Here is a 17,658-nt window from a genome sequence, read left to right as displayed (position 1 = left end):
GTATTGGGGAATGGGGTCGAATTATATTTCTATAATATAAACGTTTTATAGTCTTTATTTTTCTTTCTCTACTTAAATAAAAACTGTTTGTAGCAATGAGCAAACATGACAAAAAACGGTCAGCAAGCGTAATGGGGAATCCCCGGGTATAATTGGATGGCTTTCACCAAAACCATATTTTGTATAACACTCCATAGTGAATGCACTCTATTGGAATGCATGAAGATCGATATTAAACGGTAACCGTGCGCGTCTGTGGACGTCTTTGGCGGTAAAACGGTTTATCGTACCGGGAAAGGGCAATTCGTGGATGAGTTTCGATTTTCACAAAAAAGACGAATCCACGAATTGCTGTTCCTGCCGAGGCATATATAGTGCTTTTCTCCAAACATGCGAGGAAACCAGGTAAAATAATCATAACTTAAACATGAACCAGCACTCAAATCGAATCTTCACATCAAAAACGTCAGTCGTCAAAAACAATTTCCCTCTTTAATTATTTTTTTCAAAGTTAAAGGCACAAATATTTTGCCATTCACTACCATTCAATATTCGCTTATTCAATATAATTGTGCAATATCAGCTGTATTTGCACGCATGATATCCTTAAAAAAATATAAAAGTTATATAGTCTTTGATTTTATTAAGCAATATTCGCACGAACTTACACGACGGTCTTACACGACACGACTCCATTCTATAGCTTGAAATGACGCTGACCGGGTCGTGTAGACGCAGCCTGCGGCTATATTAATTGGCTGTTTGCGTTTGTCTTAGTGGATACATGTTTTTAAAAAGTAAAAAACAATACAGTAATAATAATAACTTTCCCGTCCGCTAAAACACGACAATAATGGTTTGATTTTTTTTTAATGGAGTTTGATCATAACGAAGAACTTCTGGTACTATTTTTGCCACAATGAGGTGAACATTTCCGAGCATATTGGAGAAAAATTTAATACCTTTTGAAAGTAAAAATGCTATTGTAACGAGTTTTATTGCTGTTCACTATAAAGGCGGCGTAAAAACTATACCCTTACTCTGGATATATCATGCAGGTAGTCGCGTATATCGGCGGAGACACGTCGGCCGGCGGGCAGAAACGCGAGTTCATCGCCAACGGCCTCTCGGACTCTCCTAGCAGGCTGAAGTTCCCCATGGACATCGGCGGCGGCAAGACTAAGATCGTCACTGTCGCCGAATACTTCGCCAAGGAAAAGGGATACAGGTCAGTTAACAGTAGTCGGGATGTATTGTCCATGTGGTCGCGTACATCGACGGGGACGCGTGGGCCGGCCGGCAGAAACGCGAGTTCATTGCCGATGGCCTCTCGTGCCTATACTCGCCCAACAGGCAGACCTTCCCCATGGACATCGGCGGCGGCAAGACTAAGATCTTCACTGTCGCCGAGTACTTCGCCATGGAGAAGGGATACAGGTCAGTCGATTAAAGACTAAAAAGCTTCCCAGTTAATATGACCGATGGCCTGGGGGAGGGGGAGGGGCATACATTCCATTGGTCAGTCGATTAACCCTTCAATGCATACCTTCTGTAGGATGTAGCGCAGTGTTGGCTGAACGTTAATTAAAATTACCCATTAAAAAGGTTAATTAAAATTAACCATTAAAAATTAAGGGAAATTAATTATTAATTGCAATTAACATTAATTTGCATTAACATCAATTGCTTCAAAAACATTAAAAATTAAATAAATTGTTAATGAAAATTAAAAACGTGACGTGATCAATAATTAGCAATTAACAAGAATTAATATCGTAATTTTATAAAAGGTGTCCAAGGGATTAAAGGTTTGCAAGACTGAACTTTTATAAGTTTTGAGTAGTAATATATACTACTCATCCTCCTGATGAACTATGGTAGTACTTACTAGAACTCAGGTTTGGTGCAGCATAGGCACACGCTGCTTTGGTCATCTGACTCGTCTTAATGAGCACATGGAAGGGCAGTATCCAGGATAGAGCTGATGCTGAACCCTGGCAGTACCTAGTGGAACTCAGGTTTGGTGCAATATAGGCACACGCTGTTTTGGTTATCCGACCGACCCGACCCGACCGATGCATGGCGCAAATTAGCCCAGCAATTGAAGTTTTCTTCAGTAAACTTCAGAGATAATGGTATTTTTTTTACATTTTCCTCTATAGATATATTTTTTCCACTACTACAAAATTATAAAAAATTGTTTTGGAATGGTCAATTTGAGCTCTTTCAAATGATACCCCACTTGACCTAGTCACTAGACTTTGAAATGTTGCCCCCTCTTCATATTGGGCATTCCCCATAGTTATTAAATGTAAAATATCAAAAGAATACTTTCAATGTGTCTGGGTTAGCGTTGTTCATAATTATTCCAAATTTCAAATCGATAGCTTAAGTGGTTCTCGAGATATTTAGCGTTGTGACAGACGGACGGACAGACTCGCACCATAAGGGTTCCTTTTGGACCTTTTTGTACGGAACCCTAAAAAACATACTATTGAATAGCTGAATTCATAGAAGAGAAGAAATCATAACATTCAACATTCATAACCAATGGTACACTGTCACGTGGCGTGGTGCACACTCATCATACTCGTACCTACTATCTCTTTAAGTATAATAAAATGTTATATGATTATTGTTATTAGTTTAAACTGTTTAAAGATTGTACTATTTAATATAATTTTTAAGGGTTCTCTTTTCACGACACTATAAAAGTCGGTATCTAGTCGATGTCCCGCCCTGAGACACTTAGGGAAGAGGAGCATCGGAGCTGCTTGCTTTTGTATAATATGTACCTATGTTTATTTGTGCATCTAATTTGTCTATATATCTGTGTATGTTTTTGGCTACAATACCTGTGGCTCCTATTACTATCGGGATAACTATGGTAGGCATTTTCCATAATCTCATTACTTCTGTTCTTAGTAGGTGATATTTGCTAAGTTTTTCCACCTCTTTTGGCTATATGTTGTAGTCTGATGGAACAGTAATATATGTCTATTAAGTATACGTGCTTTTGTATTTTGCTAAATTTGACCCACTTCCCGGTTTTCGATTGAGCTGAAATTTTGCATACATATGTAAGTTGGGTGACAATGCAATACTATGGTATCATCGAGCTGGTGGCCATGGGAAAATGGTGATAAAACAACGCAACTTAAATGTGTGTTGGGGCTTTTAGGGTTGTCTCGATGACTTTTAGTTGTCTGTGGAAAGAAGAGTACAGTCAGCGATAATAGGTTGTACCAAAAATATATTTTTTTTTGCCAGAAACATATTTATAGGTGGTATGCACCGTACACATCCCCATCGCGTTCAACTGACACATACATATTTGTTGCTATAACAGTTGCTCAACTTAAATACTAGGACCTTGAATTTACATTTGGCTTTACTACAGTTGAGCACAGAGCGCAGTACCTACTATAGGTATTGGATTTACCAAACTGGCCAAAATCGGTTTAAACGGATTGCAGTGATTCTAAATTGTTAAAAGTGTGCCATTAAAACTATTTTGTTATTTTAGATTAACCTTTATGCTTATCCTTATAGGCTGCGCTTTCCCAATTTAAACTGCGTGTCGGTTGGCCCAAAGGATAAAAACATAAACTACCCCATGGAGCTCCTGGAAGTTGCATATGGACAGGTAAGTAATAAGTTTAGTGCGAACACTGCGAACATCCGATATCCTAGAGACAGTAAAAAATAAATATGTACAGTCAAGTGTAAACATATGGGTCTACACATCTTACTCAAAAATATATCCCATAGCATCTTATTCCAGTGTAATGAAGGCGGTTAATAAGAGCGTAGTACCATATTTTTGAGACGATTTTTTCGATACATACTCGTATTTTTGCACTTGACTGTACAGTATATAGATGTCAGCTAGAGGCATGAGTAAAACCTGTACGTTCCTGAAGACCAACTTTCAATTTTGTTTCTATGGTACACTCTCGAAGCGCTTCTGATGTAGTACCTATATCATTTTTCTTCTTCCAGTGCCATCTCCTACCGGAGGTCGGCTATCATAAGGGCTATATGGAGATTAGATAATGAGTGTGTACTATGTTTAAGTATGTATATAATTCATTGCGCTTTCAGATTCGTTTTTCTGCGATGTATGTGGTCTGTGTTTGGCATTATTTTACAAGTCTTGAAATATTTTATTGACATAAAATATAAATTGAAATTAGATTTTTTAAGTACCACACTGTTTTTACCTGTGTGTGTGATTCCGTTCAATCATTCGATCCACCACAAGACCATTATGACCTGATGCAAAGTTGACATAAAACAGCTATGCCAGACATGCTGTATGTGAGTGTCCGCACATGAACCGTTGCGAGACGTGTGTGATAATAAACATGTTGGTGCAGGCCCGCAACCGACAGCTGAATGAGATCCAGCTGTCGACGATGGTGCGGCAGGCCGCCACGCCCCCTGACGAGCGCAAGCGCAAGATCGAGGAGGTCATCAAGGATGTGAGTATTTCATTTTTATTAAGGAAAGAAGGACCACTAGGCTTAGCACGAGAGCGGCGCGATAGTATTTTGTGCGCGAGATAGACTAACCACCCCTTTTCTAGTTAAGATAAGATCGAATAAAAAAAAGATTATATATGTAAAGTTTTTTTTTTCAGATGGACTATTCGCGCAATAAGGATTTCAAACAGTTTGGTTTGGAGATTTCCGATAAGTTTTTCCCAGTTGACGCGAAAGTCCTGGCTCCACCCAGGCTGGAGACCGGCAGTGGCAGCGTCGAGCCTAGGTACTTGTCCTTATTTATTACAAGTTTAATATAGCTTTGGTTTGTTAGTTAGTTTGTTAGGCAAAATGTTTCATTTTAATTTAAATTTCTGCCGTTTCTATAACCTGAGCTTTTCCCAAATCGAAGCGAAATTAATAATACACCAAATTCATCAACAAAAATAACTCAAGCTGGTCTCGACGAAAACGGAAGTTGACCCACGGTATCGAGGTACAAAGCTGTAGATACTTGGTACTGCAAAGTACTGCCGCGAAAGTGCAGCACTAGATCTTATCGTAAACCATAGAGTAACTTATACATAATGCGCCTTAAACAGTTTTTGACAAGTTTTTACAGATAATTTGTTACGAATAAACATGACATTGATGCATCAAGGCGGTTTGTTTAGAGAGGGCCTGCCGCGAAACCCGAAAATCGAAATTTCGTTATCTGCCACTCTATCTTTCGAATATGCAAGAGTAATAGAGAGGCAGATAACGTAATTTCGATTTTCGTGTTTCGCGGTAGGCCCTCTGTTGGTGCTGGTGGTGTCTCCTACGCAGATTTTTGCGTAATATTCCCCATTAAAGACTCCCAATAATAACATTAATTGTTACGGTAAAGGGATTTCAATCTAACTAAAATGTTTAAGTATGCGTCGTTTTGAAGACCAATTTTTACTCGATGTTGTCTTGTTTTCTAGAAATGGCTCGTGGCAAGCCAACAGGTTGCTGAAGCCCGAGGCTCTGCAAAACTGGGGCTTCATTATGATCGAGCCTGACCCGAGGACCCAGTTAGACCCCGCCAATATCATCTCACTGGTAAGTATGTAATTGTAACGTAAAGCTGACATCGACGCTAAACGCGACGAACTGAAAACACGCCAGCCTGCGTCCATTCAATACCACTACGTAGCTGGTGTCCTCACGTGCCCTCAATGTGCACGGGGGTCACCTCGAAGATCGGCTACGTCAGCCACCTTCGGGCGCATGAGCGCCGAGCTAACTAGCAGTCGAAGTGGTCGCCATGGTCGAAATCGGCCCGAAGGATCAATAGAGATGTAAAGCTAAGAAAAATTCGTGGCTTGATTTAAATAGCTGAAGTTTAAGTCGCTGTACAGCCCGGTACATTATGCTAACTCTGGCTACCGGCTCTGGCTACGTTAGACACTTAAGCTACCGTAAAACATATGGCACTGTATAACGCCATTTAGTTCGGCTGTTAATCTCGGTGGCACGACTTTTTCTTAAACTTTACACCTCTACAATAAATCTATAACATAAATGCGATCGTAATCACTTGAATTCCTATATTTACAGGGATGTGGATTGTAGTTATGTGTAGATTTAGTCACGAGATTACTATTTTAAGTATAATAAATTAATAATAATCCAGACAAATAAATAATTTAATCTCTAGTTGCCCACCATACAAGGAAAATTGACAATCGATATTGAATCAATGGTATTAGAAAATAGAGTTCGATTTGTGTTGTTCTAAAATCGAACGAAACAAAACAAAAGCAACTCTATTACATTTAATGCGACGACCGGTCTGGCCTAGTGGGTAGTGACCCTGCCTATGAAGTCGATGGTCCCGGGTTCAAATCCCGGTAAGGGCATTTATTTGTGTGATGAACACAGATATTTGTTCCTGAGTCATGGGTGTTATCTGTGTATTTAAGTATTTATAAATATTTATAAATGATATATATCGTTGTCTAAGTATTCACAACACAAGCCTTAATGAGCTTATTTTGGGCCTTAGTCAATTTGTGTAATAGTGTCCTGTAATATTTATTTATTTAATTAGGATTTAAATTTAATTGGAGGTAATTTGTATCAGTATTAGGACATTGTACCCCAAGTGGTTGTAGCTCATCATATTTACTATTTTTTTTGAAAAAATTAAGTTTGAGTTAAAACGGTTATGTGGCGATTAGGGCAATAATCTAGATCTGTTTCGCATCGTTTTTATGAACCCTCATAACTTAGCTTTGGATTATACCAGACTGTCTAGCATGAGTTGCGTTCTCGGGCGCGAGTCCATACTTGAAGTCGCGCAAGATGTATGAAGTCGCGCGCGAGAACGCAACTCATGAGAGCAGGTCTGATAAACAAAATTCTTATAAATATAATTAATCCTAGTAGACTTATTAAACATAGAAAGTTTCAATACAGAGCTCCTACACTTTAGATTTTATTGATATCTAAAAATCCCTGATTTCGTCACTGACTCACTCAGTCACTCACTCACTGATGATCAGTGATCGGCACGGACAGTGCCACACCATGATCATTAAAACTCGTAGGGTACTTCCTGAAGTCCTAGAAAGCTGTATGCGTATACGCTAGTATTAGTATGCAAACAACAACAAAAATTCTAAAACTTGGAACTTTCACCCCCCAACCCCTTAATTTAGGGGATGAAAGTTTGTAGGAGACTTCCGCAAATTTTGATGCTAGACGTCTGAAAATTTATATAGGGACTCCTTGTAATAAAAGAAGTATTTCGGGATTTTTAGTAAATCACCCCCCACCCTTTAAATTAGGGGATGAAAGATAAGCAACTTACAAAAACAAGTGAAATCCTACCAAAAACATTTTCACGTAAAATGTTGCCAAGACGAAACCATAAGGCTCGCACTGTCAAAAAGTTATCAGATCTCATGTAGAGCCAAGCTTCTAACTATACAAGCCCTAACTTCAAAAAACTCTACACGTTAGTCAAAATATGTGGCTTGACCGTCTTGTTACATGAACTATTGTAGGAACCTATGACAAAAAAAAAGTAATGAATAGTAAATACATTTTTCACTTTACGCCCGTGTGATTGGCAACATTTTACACGAAAATGTTTTTGGTGGTTTATTAATAGTTAATTACAAGATAAATTATTTTAATCTAATCTATACGAATTTATATTTTATGGTAGTCATTGAATGTGCATCATTTACTTTAATTTTCAGATGATGAGTTGCGGACGTCAAATGGGCATGACCGTGTCGGAGCCATCGGTCAAAGCCTTCAATATGAGAATGCAAGAGCTGCGAAATGCGTTATTGAAGTGCTTGGATGACCAAGTCAAGTTCCTGTTCATCATTGTGCCCACCAGGGGACACGACTACTACCATAGGGTTTGTTGGTTATGATACTTGACTCCTTAATTATTGCTAATAAATTTCTACTAACTAAAATTTCACAGTTTCATGAAAGAGCATTATTGTTTATAATAATTGTGAGGTAATAAAGGTAGCCGCTTTATTTAATGTTTTGTATTAGCTTTTATTTATTTCTTATGCCCCAATGTTGAAAAGATTTAGCCTCTGCATGTCTAGTCTATCTCAGGTGTTTGCCTGTAATTAATTCTTGTGAAATCTCTTTCCTGATGTATAATTGAACTAAAATTTTAAATAAAAAAGATGGATGTTAATGCAATGTGAAAAAAAATGTGTCATAACATTTTTGCTTTGGCATCAGCGGCTCAAACACGTTGTTAGCCGGGTCCACACAGAGCGAACATACGCGCGAGGCAATTTCCTCGCGTATAAACCGGCCAGTGTGGACCCGTCTATTGACATTCATACAGTGAAAATAATAAAAACCATTGATAGTATAAATCCATGAAGGCAACCGATAGTTTGCAGGTCCCACATTTTGCGGATATACTCGCTTTTGGCGCACAAAAAGTTATTTTGCTGTATACTCCATAGGTGAAGCAAATGGCGGAGCGCGACGTGGGCATCCTGACCCAGTGCATAAAGGAACAGACGGCCTCCAAACGCATGAATCCGCAGACCGCGCGTAATATCCTGCTTAAGGTAAGCTGTCTACTGAAAGCTTAAACTCACACTTGGCTATGTGAATGGATGTTAAGCTCGTCCGGCGGCTAGAGGCCTCATTAGTTGACATATGACAGAACGTCTTCCAAATATTAGACTAAAAGTTTATGTCAAGGCCCGACGTCATCGCTTATTGCTCCCCTGTTTTCCACAACATTATGATTAATATCCTGCAGAATAATCTGCTTCCAATACAGAAGCGTTATTTGTGTATGTTCATGAACATTGCAAAAGCTGTAGCTGTTATAAACTGATCGAATTGCCTGTCGTGAATGAAACTTGAGTTAACCTACCCACGCAATGTAATAAATATTTCCAGTTAATACCTCAGATATTAATAGTTATTAAAAACATATTTTGCCGAATGAGATAACATTCGATTATTTACTGAGGTTATTGTTGAAATCAAGATTTCTAGAAATCACTTTCCCCAAATATTTTAAGTTGATTAATAATATATGCATGTATGTTTAGGTTAATTCCAAGTTGATGGGTATAAATCAAGCCCTGGACAACAGAAGCGTGCCCAACTGCCTCAGAGACGGCAGGGTGATGGTGGTGGGCGCTGACGTTACCCATCCATCTCCGGATCAGGTTTGTACACTTTTCATTATAAGGGCGTCAACTTATTTAAGCTGGTAATATTGAGCTGTATATTAATGTCATAAAAGCGATACGTAATTTGTCAGCGGCAAGTAAGGCAAAAATTATAGAGAGCGTGCATGATCTGTAGGGGCAGCACAGAAGCCCCTGCAACTGTCTTAAAGATATATTTAAGGGTCACGCGACAATGCCGCCTGCGTACGATCGATGTTACGCTCTCATTTTAAGACGACAGTATATTAACTTAATAACATGAAATTTGTCATGAGCTAGTTTTCGTTACTAGAAATTATAATACCAAGGAATTAGAGCGAGTAGAAGTTTTACATACAAAACTGCTACTCGCTCTATTTTCCTTGTGTAACTTTTTACAGCAATTCGAGTTGTAGCTAAATGCTCTTGTCAAGTTTAATGTAATGTAAGCGTATAGTTTTAAAATGAGAGCAGAGTTTCGTTTGTACGGGACCAGCTTTTTGGCAGCGGGTTCGTGTGACGAGCTTTTCATTCCACAAGGTGGTAACATTTATAAAAACTAAACATAGTCTGCTCAACGCATGCTGCTTATAAACATTTTCGCGGCTAATGTGTAATTTTATATGTTCGGGCAAAACGTACCAGTTTGGCGGTTGTCATTAATTACGATACGGGGGTCTCAAGACTGGGTTCCTCGTTGCGATTAATGAAATGAAGGCACCACCCACCACCTCAACTCATACTCACGAAGAAAAGTACTTATAACGTTTTATTACTTTTTAGACCTCGGTGCCAAGCATTGCTGCGGTAACAGCGTCCATCGATCCAAAATGCTTCATGTACAATATCGGATTGAGTATTCAAACTCCTAAGGTAATTTTATAAATATCATTCCAAATATTTTTAAAGTAAGTACTTATAGTTTAATTTCTGAACATTTTACCATATCTAGCATATTTATTTTTCTTTTACAGAAAGAAATGATCGTCGAGTTCGAGGATATGATGGTCGAACATCTGACTATTTACAAGCAACGCAACGGATTTTTGCCGACAAAAATATATGTATTCCGTGACGGCGTGTCCGAGGGACAATTTGCTCAGGTACACACACATAAATCTTTCTAGTTAGGCTATACACATAGTCCCAAGTCGGGGGCAAGTATATATTATATATCTTAGCTTAATATTGTGATAATAAGCTCGTGTTTGGACAATTGTAGGTACTTGTCTTGGTAAACTCAATGCGAGATACACTCAAATTAACTATTTCGCTTCTAGCTGGAAGTAGTGCAGTGCACATTGTAATATGCCAACTTGAATAATAAACTATCTTTATATTTTTATCTTTACTGTACATTTGAATAAGAAGAAGAAGAACGAATGTCTTTATTAGCACAACGAAGTAACCTTAATCTAACCAAAGATAATTTGAAATATTATCAAAGAAAATTTTGTAGCCACGTAAATTTACTTCCATCTTTCAAAACATGATTAAAACTTCTTTAATGATATTTGTAAAATTTGTCAAATATCAAAAAGTGGCGCCATCTAATAGTACTACAAAGTTTTCTTTGACAATCCACCTATATTTCAAATTCTCTTTGATCTAACTAAAAATAGCAATAAAATATAGTTGAATGGTTTTCCGTCGCAGAATGTCGAAACATTAGTTTGTTGTGGGCCAGGTGATGAACAGCGAGCTGCTGGCCGTGCACAAGGCGTACCAGCGGATGGCCGGGCCCGCGGCCAAGCCGGAGGTGTTGTTCCTGCTGGTGCAGAAGCGGCACCACACCAGGTCACTAATCGACATTTCGTTATCTGCCTGGCTAGAGCGACGAAGTGTTTCGTTATATTATAGGCCTGGCATTGTCCACTGTTCACTGCGGGCGGCTTTAGTATTCTAGGCGTAAATCCCTATTTATCCTTTAGTTACATGTGGATATGTTTGAGGCGAAATCTAGTAAAAGTATTTAATTTTTAATTGAGCATAACACGAATCAGTATACACTGTGAAACTCATATCACGGTCAACCATAAAATAAAACTTACTAATCGCCAGAGTTATGCGATGACGTATTATTGAACCATCGATTTTGGGATTTGCCTCGAATCGACATATAAAACTGACGGTAATGGCAGACTGTTTGGTGTTGGTTTTGCCATTAGGCTCTCTCAAATTCACAAACATAATTGTTTAATTCTAAAATAATTTAATAATCATAAATATTTACGCAGCTAATTAAATTGTCTCTTTGTTTCTTATAGATGTATTTTTCAGATTGTTTACGGGTGAAAATAATCCGAAAAATGTGGAGCCTGGAACCGTGGTGGATAAACACATTGTCCATGCCACTGAACTGGACTTTTACTTGGTAAGTTATTTATTACATCAAATACAAATAATTGGGTACGTGACACATGTTGAATATTATAACAAAATTTAGATAAATGGATAGAAAATGAGCCATCTATTATAAAAAAGTAGAATTTGAAAAAGACATATTGAGATTATAAAAAAAGGCTCCAAAGACGAAAAAAAGCAAGTGAATGTAATATATTTAGATTTCCAAAAGGCTTTCGATAGGATCGACTGTGATGTTTTATTGCAGAAAATGGCCAGGTCTGGTTTCTCTAAATCATTATTAACAGTTTTTGCCAATTATCTATCGGGACGCGAGCAATATATTATGTACAATACGGCTAAATCCGAAAAGTACTCCGTCACTTCGGGCCAATGCCCGAATGGAGTTTGGCTTGGTAAAAGCGGCCAAGTGCGAGTCGGACTCGCCCATGAAGGGTTCCGTACCATTTATGACGTATTAAAAAAACTTACTAAATCTCGTTCAAACCAATTTTCGGTGGAAGTTTGCATGGTAATGTATATCATATATTTTTTTAGATTTTTCATTCTGTTATTTTAGAAGTTACAGGGCGGGGGGGGGCACACATTTTTTCACTTTGGAAGTGTCTCTCGCGCAAACTATTCAGTTAAGAAAAAAATGATATTAGGAACCTAAATATTATTTTTGAAGACCTATCCATAGAGATACCCCACACGTATGGGTTTGATGAATAAAATTAAAAACCGCATACATTCCGTTTGGTACCCTGAGCTGCCATGATAATCATAGAGGTCCGCAATGTTAGAAACTTGCGCATCTCTAAAATGATAAAAGTTAAAAATATCAATATGACTATAAAAAAAGCAAGTGAATGTAATATATTTAGATTTCCAAAAGGCTTTCGATAGGATCGACTGTGATGTTTTATTGCAGAAAATGGCCAGGTCTGGTTTCTCCAAATCATTATTAACATTTTTTGCCAATTATCTATCGGGACGCGAGCAATATATTACGTACAATACGCATACATTCCGTTTGGTACCCTGAGCTGCCATGATAATCATAGAGGTCCGCAATGTTAGAAACTTGCGCATCTCTAAAATGTTAAAAGTTCAAAATATCAATATGACTATGCTTAGATACCAGGGCCCAATTTTATAAAGTTACAAGTTACAAGTTTACGGGCGTTTACTGGCAACACTTGCTCCGTTTTTTACAATTTGCGTTTTATAAAAGTACTGTGTTACAATTTTATATCGAACAAGCGTTTTATAAAAATATTGTAAATTACATGTGTAGGTTGGCACACTTGTAACAGAAACTGACATAGGTCTTGAGTCCTGTAACAGCAGCTACTAGTAGTGTCTCAGTACTCGGTGATCCGCTCTCTCGCTCGAAATTTTTACTATTAATTAAAATGATTTTTCTTCTGAGAGATTCTTCCGAGTCTTTATATTATATACTTTTCCATGCACTGACCTTATCAGTTTTTGTTAAAGTATCTGAAATATATAGTAAATAAATTGACAATATGTTTGATATAGGTTTTATTAATGACTCGTTTTATTTTATATACCAGGAAAAGGGTTGGTGCCGATATTTGTCGTTGATTTAATAGCATTCGACTCTTTATTTAGAGAAGAGTAGAAAGCGTTTATTCGAATAAGTATAGTGTACACATTATGGTAAAATGTACTATTCATAATTTTCGGCCCGGCATCGCGTCACGTGAAGCCCAAGCGCAAATAGCGCACGCGTCTGTGTGCGCGCACCACACACACAGGGATAGTCTCTCGCCGCCCCTGTCAGCGCGACGGCGATACTCGCCTAAAAATCTCAAATTTGTGTACGGGCTCAGCTCCTGTTTCGTCTTAAATGTAACAAGGAATGGTATAGCGGGGGACTGAATTAGTGGGGAGTGGAGAATTTGGGAAGAAATAATAGTATGTCATGAAGAAGTCGACGTGATTCAAGGGAGTAGACATTGAATGCGCGTAGTCGTTCGCGGTAATCCTGGCGTAATAAAGAAGCTTGTGAGACATCTTTTCTGAACTTTCTCAATATTATTGAAATGTAAAGAGTAATACATTTGCATTTGTACTCAAGAACGCTACGGAAAAGACTTTGAAACAGTGTTAGCTTATTGGTTTTTTAGTCTTTGGTCACCAACCGTGGTTAAGAATCGGTAATGGTAAATTCCCATTTTGTAGCCGGTTACCGATTGGGATTTTTTCCCCGTTTCGAAGCTGGTTACAAATCGTGGTTACGAATCGGTAATATTAAGTCCCATTTTGTAGCCAGTTACCGATTGGGATTTTTTCCCGTTTCGAAGCTGTTTACTAATTTAAGTTACCAAACGATACTAAAGACGAAATTCAAAATTACCACACGAGATCGAACATTTGTTAGATAATTTTTTTACTTGCTGCTTCTAGTCTAGTAACAATTGGTTACAAACTGGGAATCTTGACCCTTCGGCCGCGTATGTAACCGGAGTTTTGTAACCTACCTAAGAAGAAAAAATGATCCTCATAGGATATTGGTATCAAAGTGATATATTTTTTTCCTTTCACGTAACCGAGTTACAACCTAGGAAAACTTCCTAATGATTACGAGAAAGTACTTTATATTCCTCGTAGGTAACTGCTTGAAAGATAGATAGGTATGGTATTATCAACCTCTTTTGATATCATGGCACTCAACATATCGCGTCCGCGGCATTACGTTCGAGTTATTGAGGACGTGATATCGTGTTTGCGGTATTAAGTTGAGGTTCTTGAAGACGCAATATCGAAGAATATATTTTATTGCAAGTAATGCCAGTTTCACACGAGGGCAGAACAGTAGGCAGTACGGTACTGCTACAACCTGAACGCACAAACTGAGACAGAATAGTATAGTACTGTTCTGTCTCAGCTTGTGCTGCATACTATTCTGCCCCACTGCTCTGCCCTCGTGTGAAACAGGCATAACTTAGCAACTCAAATATAATGAGCTAAGCGTAGACTAACTCCTAATACTTTCTGTTGCCCTGGTACTTTTCACTCTTTTCTCACCACGAAATTCGTCACTTATTCCACACCATGTCTTCAATTACAAAAAAATAATATAGGTAAAGCATGGGTCCGGATCACTCATGGTTTCATAAGAGTTATTCCTTATTCCTTACTGGATACTAGTTACGAACAATCATACAGGTATCAGTAAAGGTAAAAATCCTATTACTTAGATACCAGTATCCTATGAGGATCATTTTTTATTTTTATGTAACTGGTTACATAACTCCGGTTATATACGCGGCCGAAGGGAATCTTGATTCCCATTCCAAGCTGGTTACGAAATTTTGGTTACCAAACGGTACAAAAAAATGTCGCACTTTATTCTACTCAAAACCTGACGTTTTTCCCAGTAGAAGTAATCATTAAAGAACATCAGTGTCGCAACTATTCGAGTCTTGCTTCAGGTATCGCATCAAGCCATCAAAGGCACCGCGCGTCCCACGCGCTACCACGCCGTGTGCAACGACGGCAACTTGAAGCACGACGAGGTGGAGCAGCTCACGTACTACCTGTGCCATCTGTACTCGCGCTGCATGCGCTCCGTGTCCTACCCCACGCCCACGTACTACGCGCACCTCGCCTGCTTGCGAGCTCGCTCGCTCACCTAGTGAGTATGAACTACTTTCACTACTACGTCGTGTGCGACGACGGCAACTTGAAGCATGACGAGGTGGAGCAGCTCACGTACTACCTGTGCCATCTGTATTCGCGCTGCATGCGCTCCGTGTCCTACCCCACGCCCACGTACTACGCGCACCTCGCTTGCCTGCGAGCTCGCGAGCTCACCTAGTGAGTATGAACTACCTTCACTACTACGTCGTGTGCAACGACGGCAAATTGAAGCACGACGAGGTGGAGCAGCTCACGTACTACCTGTGCCATCTGTATTCGCGCTGCATACGCTCCGTGTCCTACCCTACGCCCACGTACTACGCGCACCTCGCCTGCCTGCGAGCTCGCGAGCTCACCTAGTGAGTATGAACTACCTTCACTACTACGTCGTGCGCAACGACGGTAACTTGAAGCACGACGAGGTGGAGCAGCTCACGTACTACCTGTGCCATCTGTATTCGCACTGCATGCACTCCGTGTCCTACCCCACGCCCACGTACTACGCGCACCTCGCCTGCCTGCGAGCTCGCTCGCTCACCTAGTGAGTATGAACTACCTTCGCTACTACGTCGTGTGCAACGACGGCAACTTGAAGCACGACGAGGTGGAGCAGCTCACGTACTACCTGTGCCATCTGTATTCGCACTGCATGCACTCCGTGTCCTACCCCACGCCCACGTACTACGCGCACCTCGCCTGCCTGCGAGCTCGCTCGCTCACCTAGTGAGTATGAACTACCTTCGCTACTACGTCGTGTGCAACGACGGTAACTTGAAGCACGACGAGGTGGAGCAGCTCACGTACTACCTGTGCCATCTGTATTCGCACTGCATGCACTCCGTGTCCTACCCCACGCCCACGTACTACGCGCACCTCGCCTGCCTGCGAGCTCGCTCGCTCACCTAGTGAGTATGAACTACCTTCGCTACTACGTCGTGTGCAACGACGGCAACTTGAAGCACAACGAGGTGGAGCAGCTCACGTACTACCTGTGTTATCCGTGCCTGATTACTACCGCCGAATAGTTATTGACTGTAAAAGAGATATACTAGTAGCTGTAAGCTGTAGACCTTCCAAGTATAACTTTAAACTGAATAAATGCATGGCTCCGGTATTATTGAAGATTTTCCAAAAACAGAAACGTCAATAACATTATATTATTTAATTATCGAACCTGTTCACATTTCCCGAGAATCTGTTGAGAATTGCCACCTGTACAGGAGAACATTCGGACTTACGAAAGCATTTTTGCCCAAGATGAAATGGAGACCTTCGCTGACGCGCGGTCACAGAATAACTAATAGTACTGCTCGGTCAAAAATCTAGGAAACAATTGTGCCTCTTGTTTGATTGATACCGATGCCAGAACGTATGAATGTGATAAAAGCGTTATTAATTGTTTTGTTCACATTACAGTGAAGAGAAGTTCGACAACGCTCGTCTGGAGCGCGAGCCGCGCCGCCTGCGTGTGCTGGACAAGATGCTGTCCTACAGTCGCATGTTCTTTGTTTAGACCGAAAAAGGTCGAACTTGTCAACACTGCGGCGCATGCTACGCACCAATTTGAGTCACGTTAGTACTCACGAATAATGTAAAGATCATATGTGGATTAGCGAGGAGAGAAGTAGAACGTGTGTTGTGTAGCCGTGCGCCGCGGTGGGTATCCGCCTTCATTGGGAAAACTGTGAATACATAAGTATATAGTAAAACTGGTTTGCCGAAATGTATCAATCATAATTGATGATTGAATCATGAAAATATCTTTAAGTGTCCTTTACACAGCCTTAGAAAACGCATATAATCAGATAATGTATACAATAATATTTTCTATACTACAGAGTAATTAACCCTTGCATTTTGGCATCTGATATCGATGATATTCGGATCGAGTCAAGACTGTCGTCCTTTTCTTAAATGTATAACGATTGTATTTAATGACGAATATATTTTATCAAGTATATTGTGTTAATTTTAATCGAGTAGAACATATTCTAGCATGACTGTTTTACTTGTACCTATAATTTTTAAATTGTTTCTAAAAGTAAATAGTATTTTATGCAACCGTTGTTTAAGAGAGGTCAAAAAAGGCGAGTGGCGTGAGTAACAATTTGAGGCGAAGCCGAAAATTGTTAATAAAGACGCCACGAGTATTTTTTGACTTAGTTAAACAACGTTGCATACAATAATTTTTCTACGAGACTACGACCAAACACTTTGAAATAAAACTGTAAATTTAACAAATATGTTTCATGTCAAATCTATCGCGATTTTGAAGGCAATTTTTTTGTGACTTCTTGGGCCATCACCTTCTTTCTTGGGCCTTCTTGGGACTGATATTTCTTCAGGCGTAGACACTAAGTTTACATCTTAATCCATTTTAACTTGAAAGACACGCTGTTTTTAACAAAAAAGTTAAGTTTTTATTCGACAACCACAATAACCACATTCAAGAAGTAGCAAAGAATGGAGGGTACGGA

The 17,658-nt window shown here is 39.4% G+C and overlaps 1 protein-coding gene across 1 annotated transcript in view; it reads left to right on the top strand.

The window, feature by feature from the left end:
* LOC133534660 (protein argonaute-2-like) overlaps positions 1-17,141 on the top strand; it is a 39,456-nt gene extending 22,315 nt beyond the window's left edge. Inside the window, exons 10-23 of the mRNA XM_061873867.1 lie at positions 1,059-1,228; positions 3,553-3,646; positions 4,380-4,484; positions 4,643-4,770; positions 5,453-5,570; positions 7,718-7,885; positions 8,462-8,569; positions 9,065-9,184; positions 9,950-10,039; positions 10,141-10,269; positions 10,854-10,963; positions 11,447-11,540; positions 14,974-15,176; positions 16,598-17,141. Coding sequence (XP_061729851.1) covers positions 1,059-1,228; positions 3,553-3,646; positions 4,380-4,484; positions 4,643-4,770; positions 5,453-5,570; positions 7,718-7,885; positions 8,462-8,569; positions 9,065-9,184; positions 9,950-10,039; positions 10,141-10,269; positions 10,854-10,963; positions 11,447-11,540; positions 14,974-15,176; positions 16,598-16,694 — 1,734 coding nt within the window. The 3' untranslated portion in view covers positions 16,695-17,141. The remainder of the gene's footprint in view (positions 1-1,058; positions 1,229-3,552; positions 3,647-4,379; positions 4,485-4,642; positions 4,771-5,452; positions 5,571-7,717; positions 7,886-8,461; positions 8,570-9,064; positions 9,185-9,949; positions 10,040-10,140; positions 10,270-10,853; positions 10,964-11,446; positions 11,541-14,973; positions 15,177-16,597) is intronic.
* The last annotated feature ends 517 nt before the right edge of the window (positions 17,142-17,658 follow it).

Source organism: Cydia pomonella, chromosome 2 (assembly GCF_033807575.1).
Source record: "Cydia pomonella isolate Wapato2018A chromosome 2, ilCydPomo1, whole genome shotgun sequence".
Lineage (NCBI taxonomy): Eukaryota > Metazoa > Arthropoda > Insecta > Lepidoptera > Tortricidae > Cydia > Cydia pomonella.
Note: the sequence above shows the minus strand (reverse complement) of the source record. Positions and strands in the feature narration are given on the sequence as shown.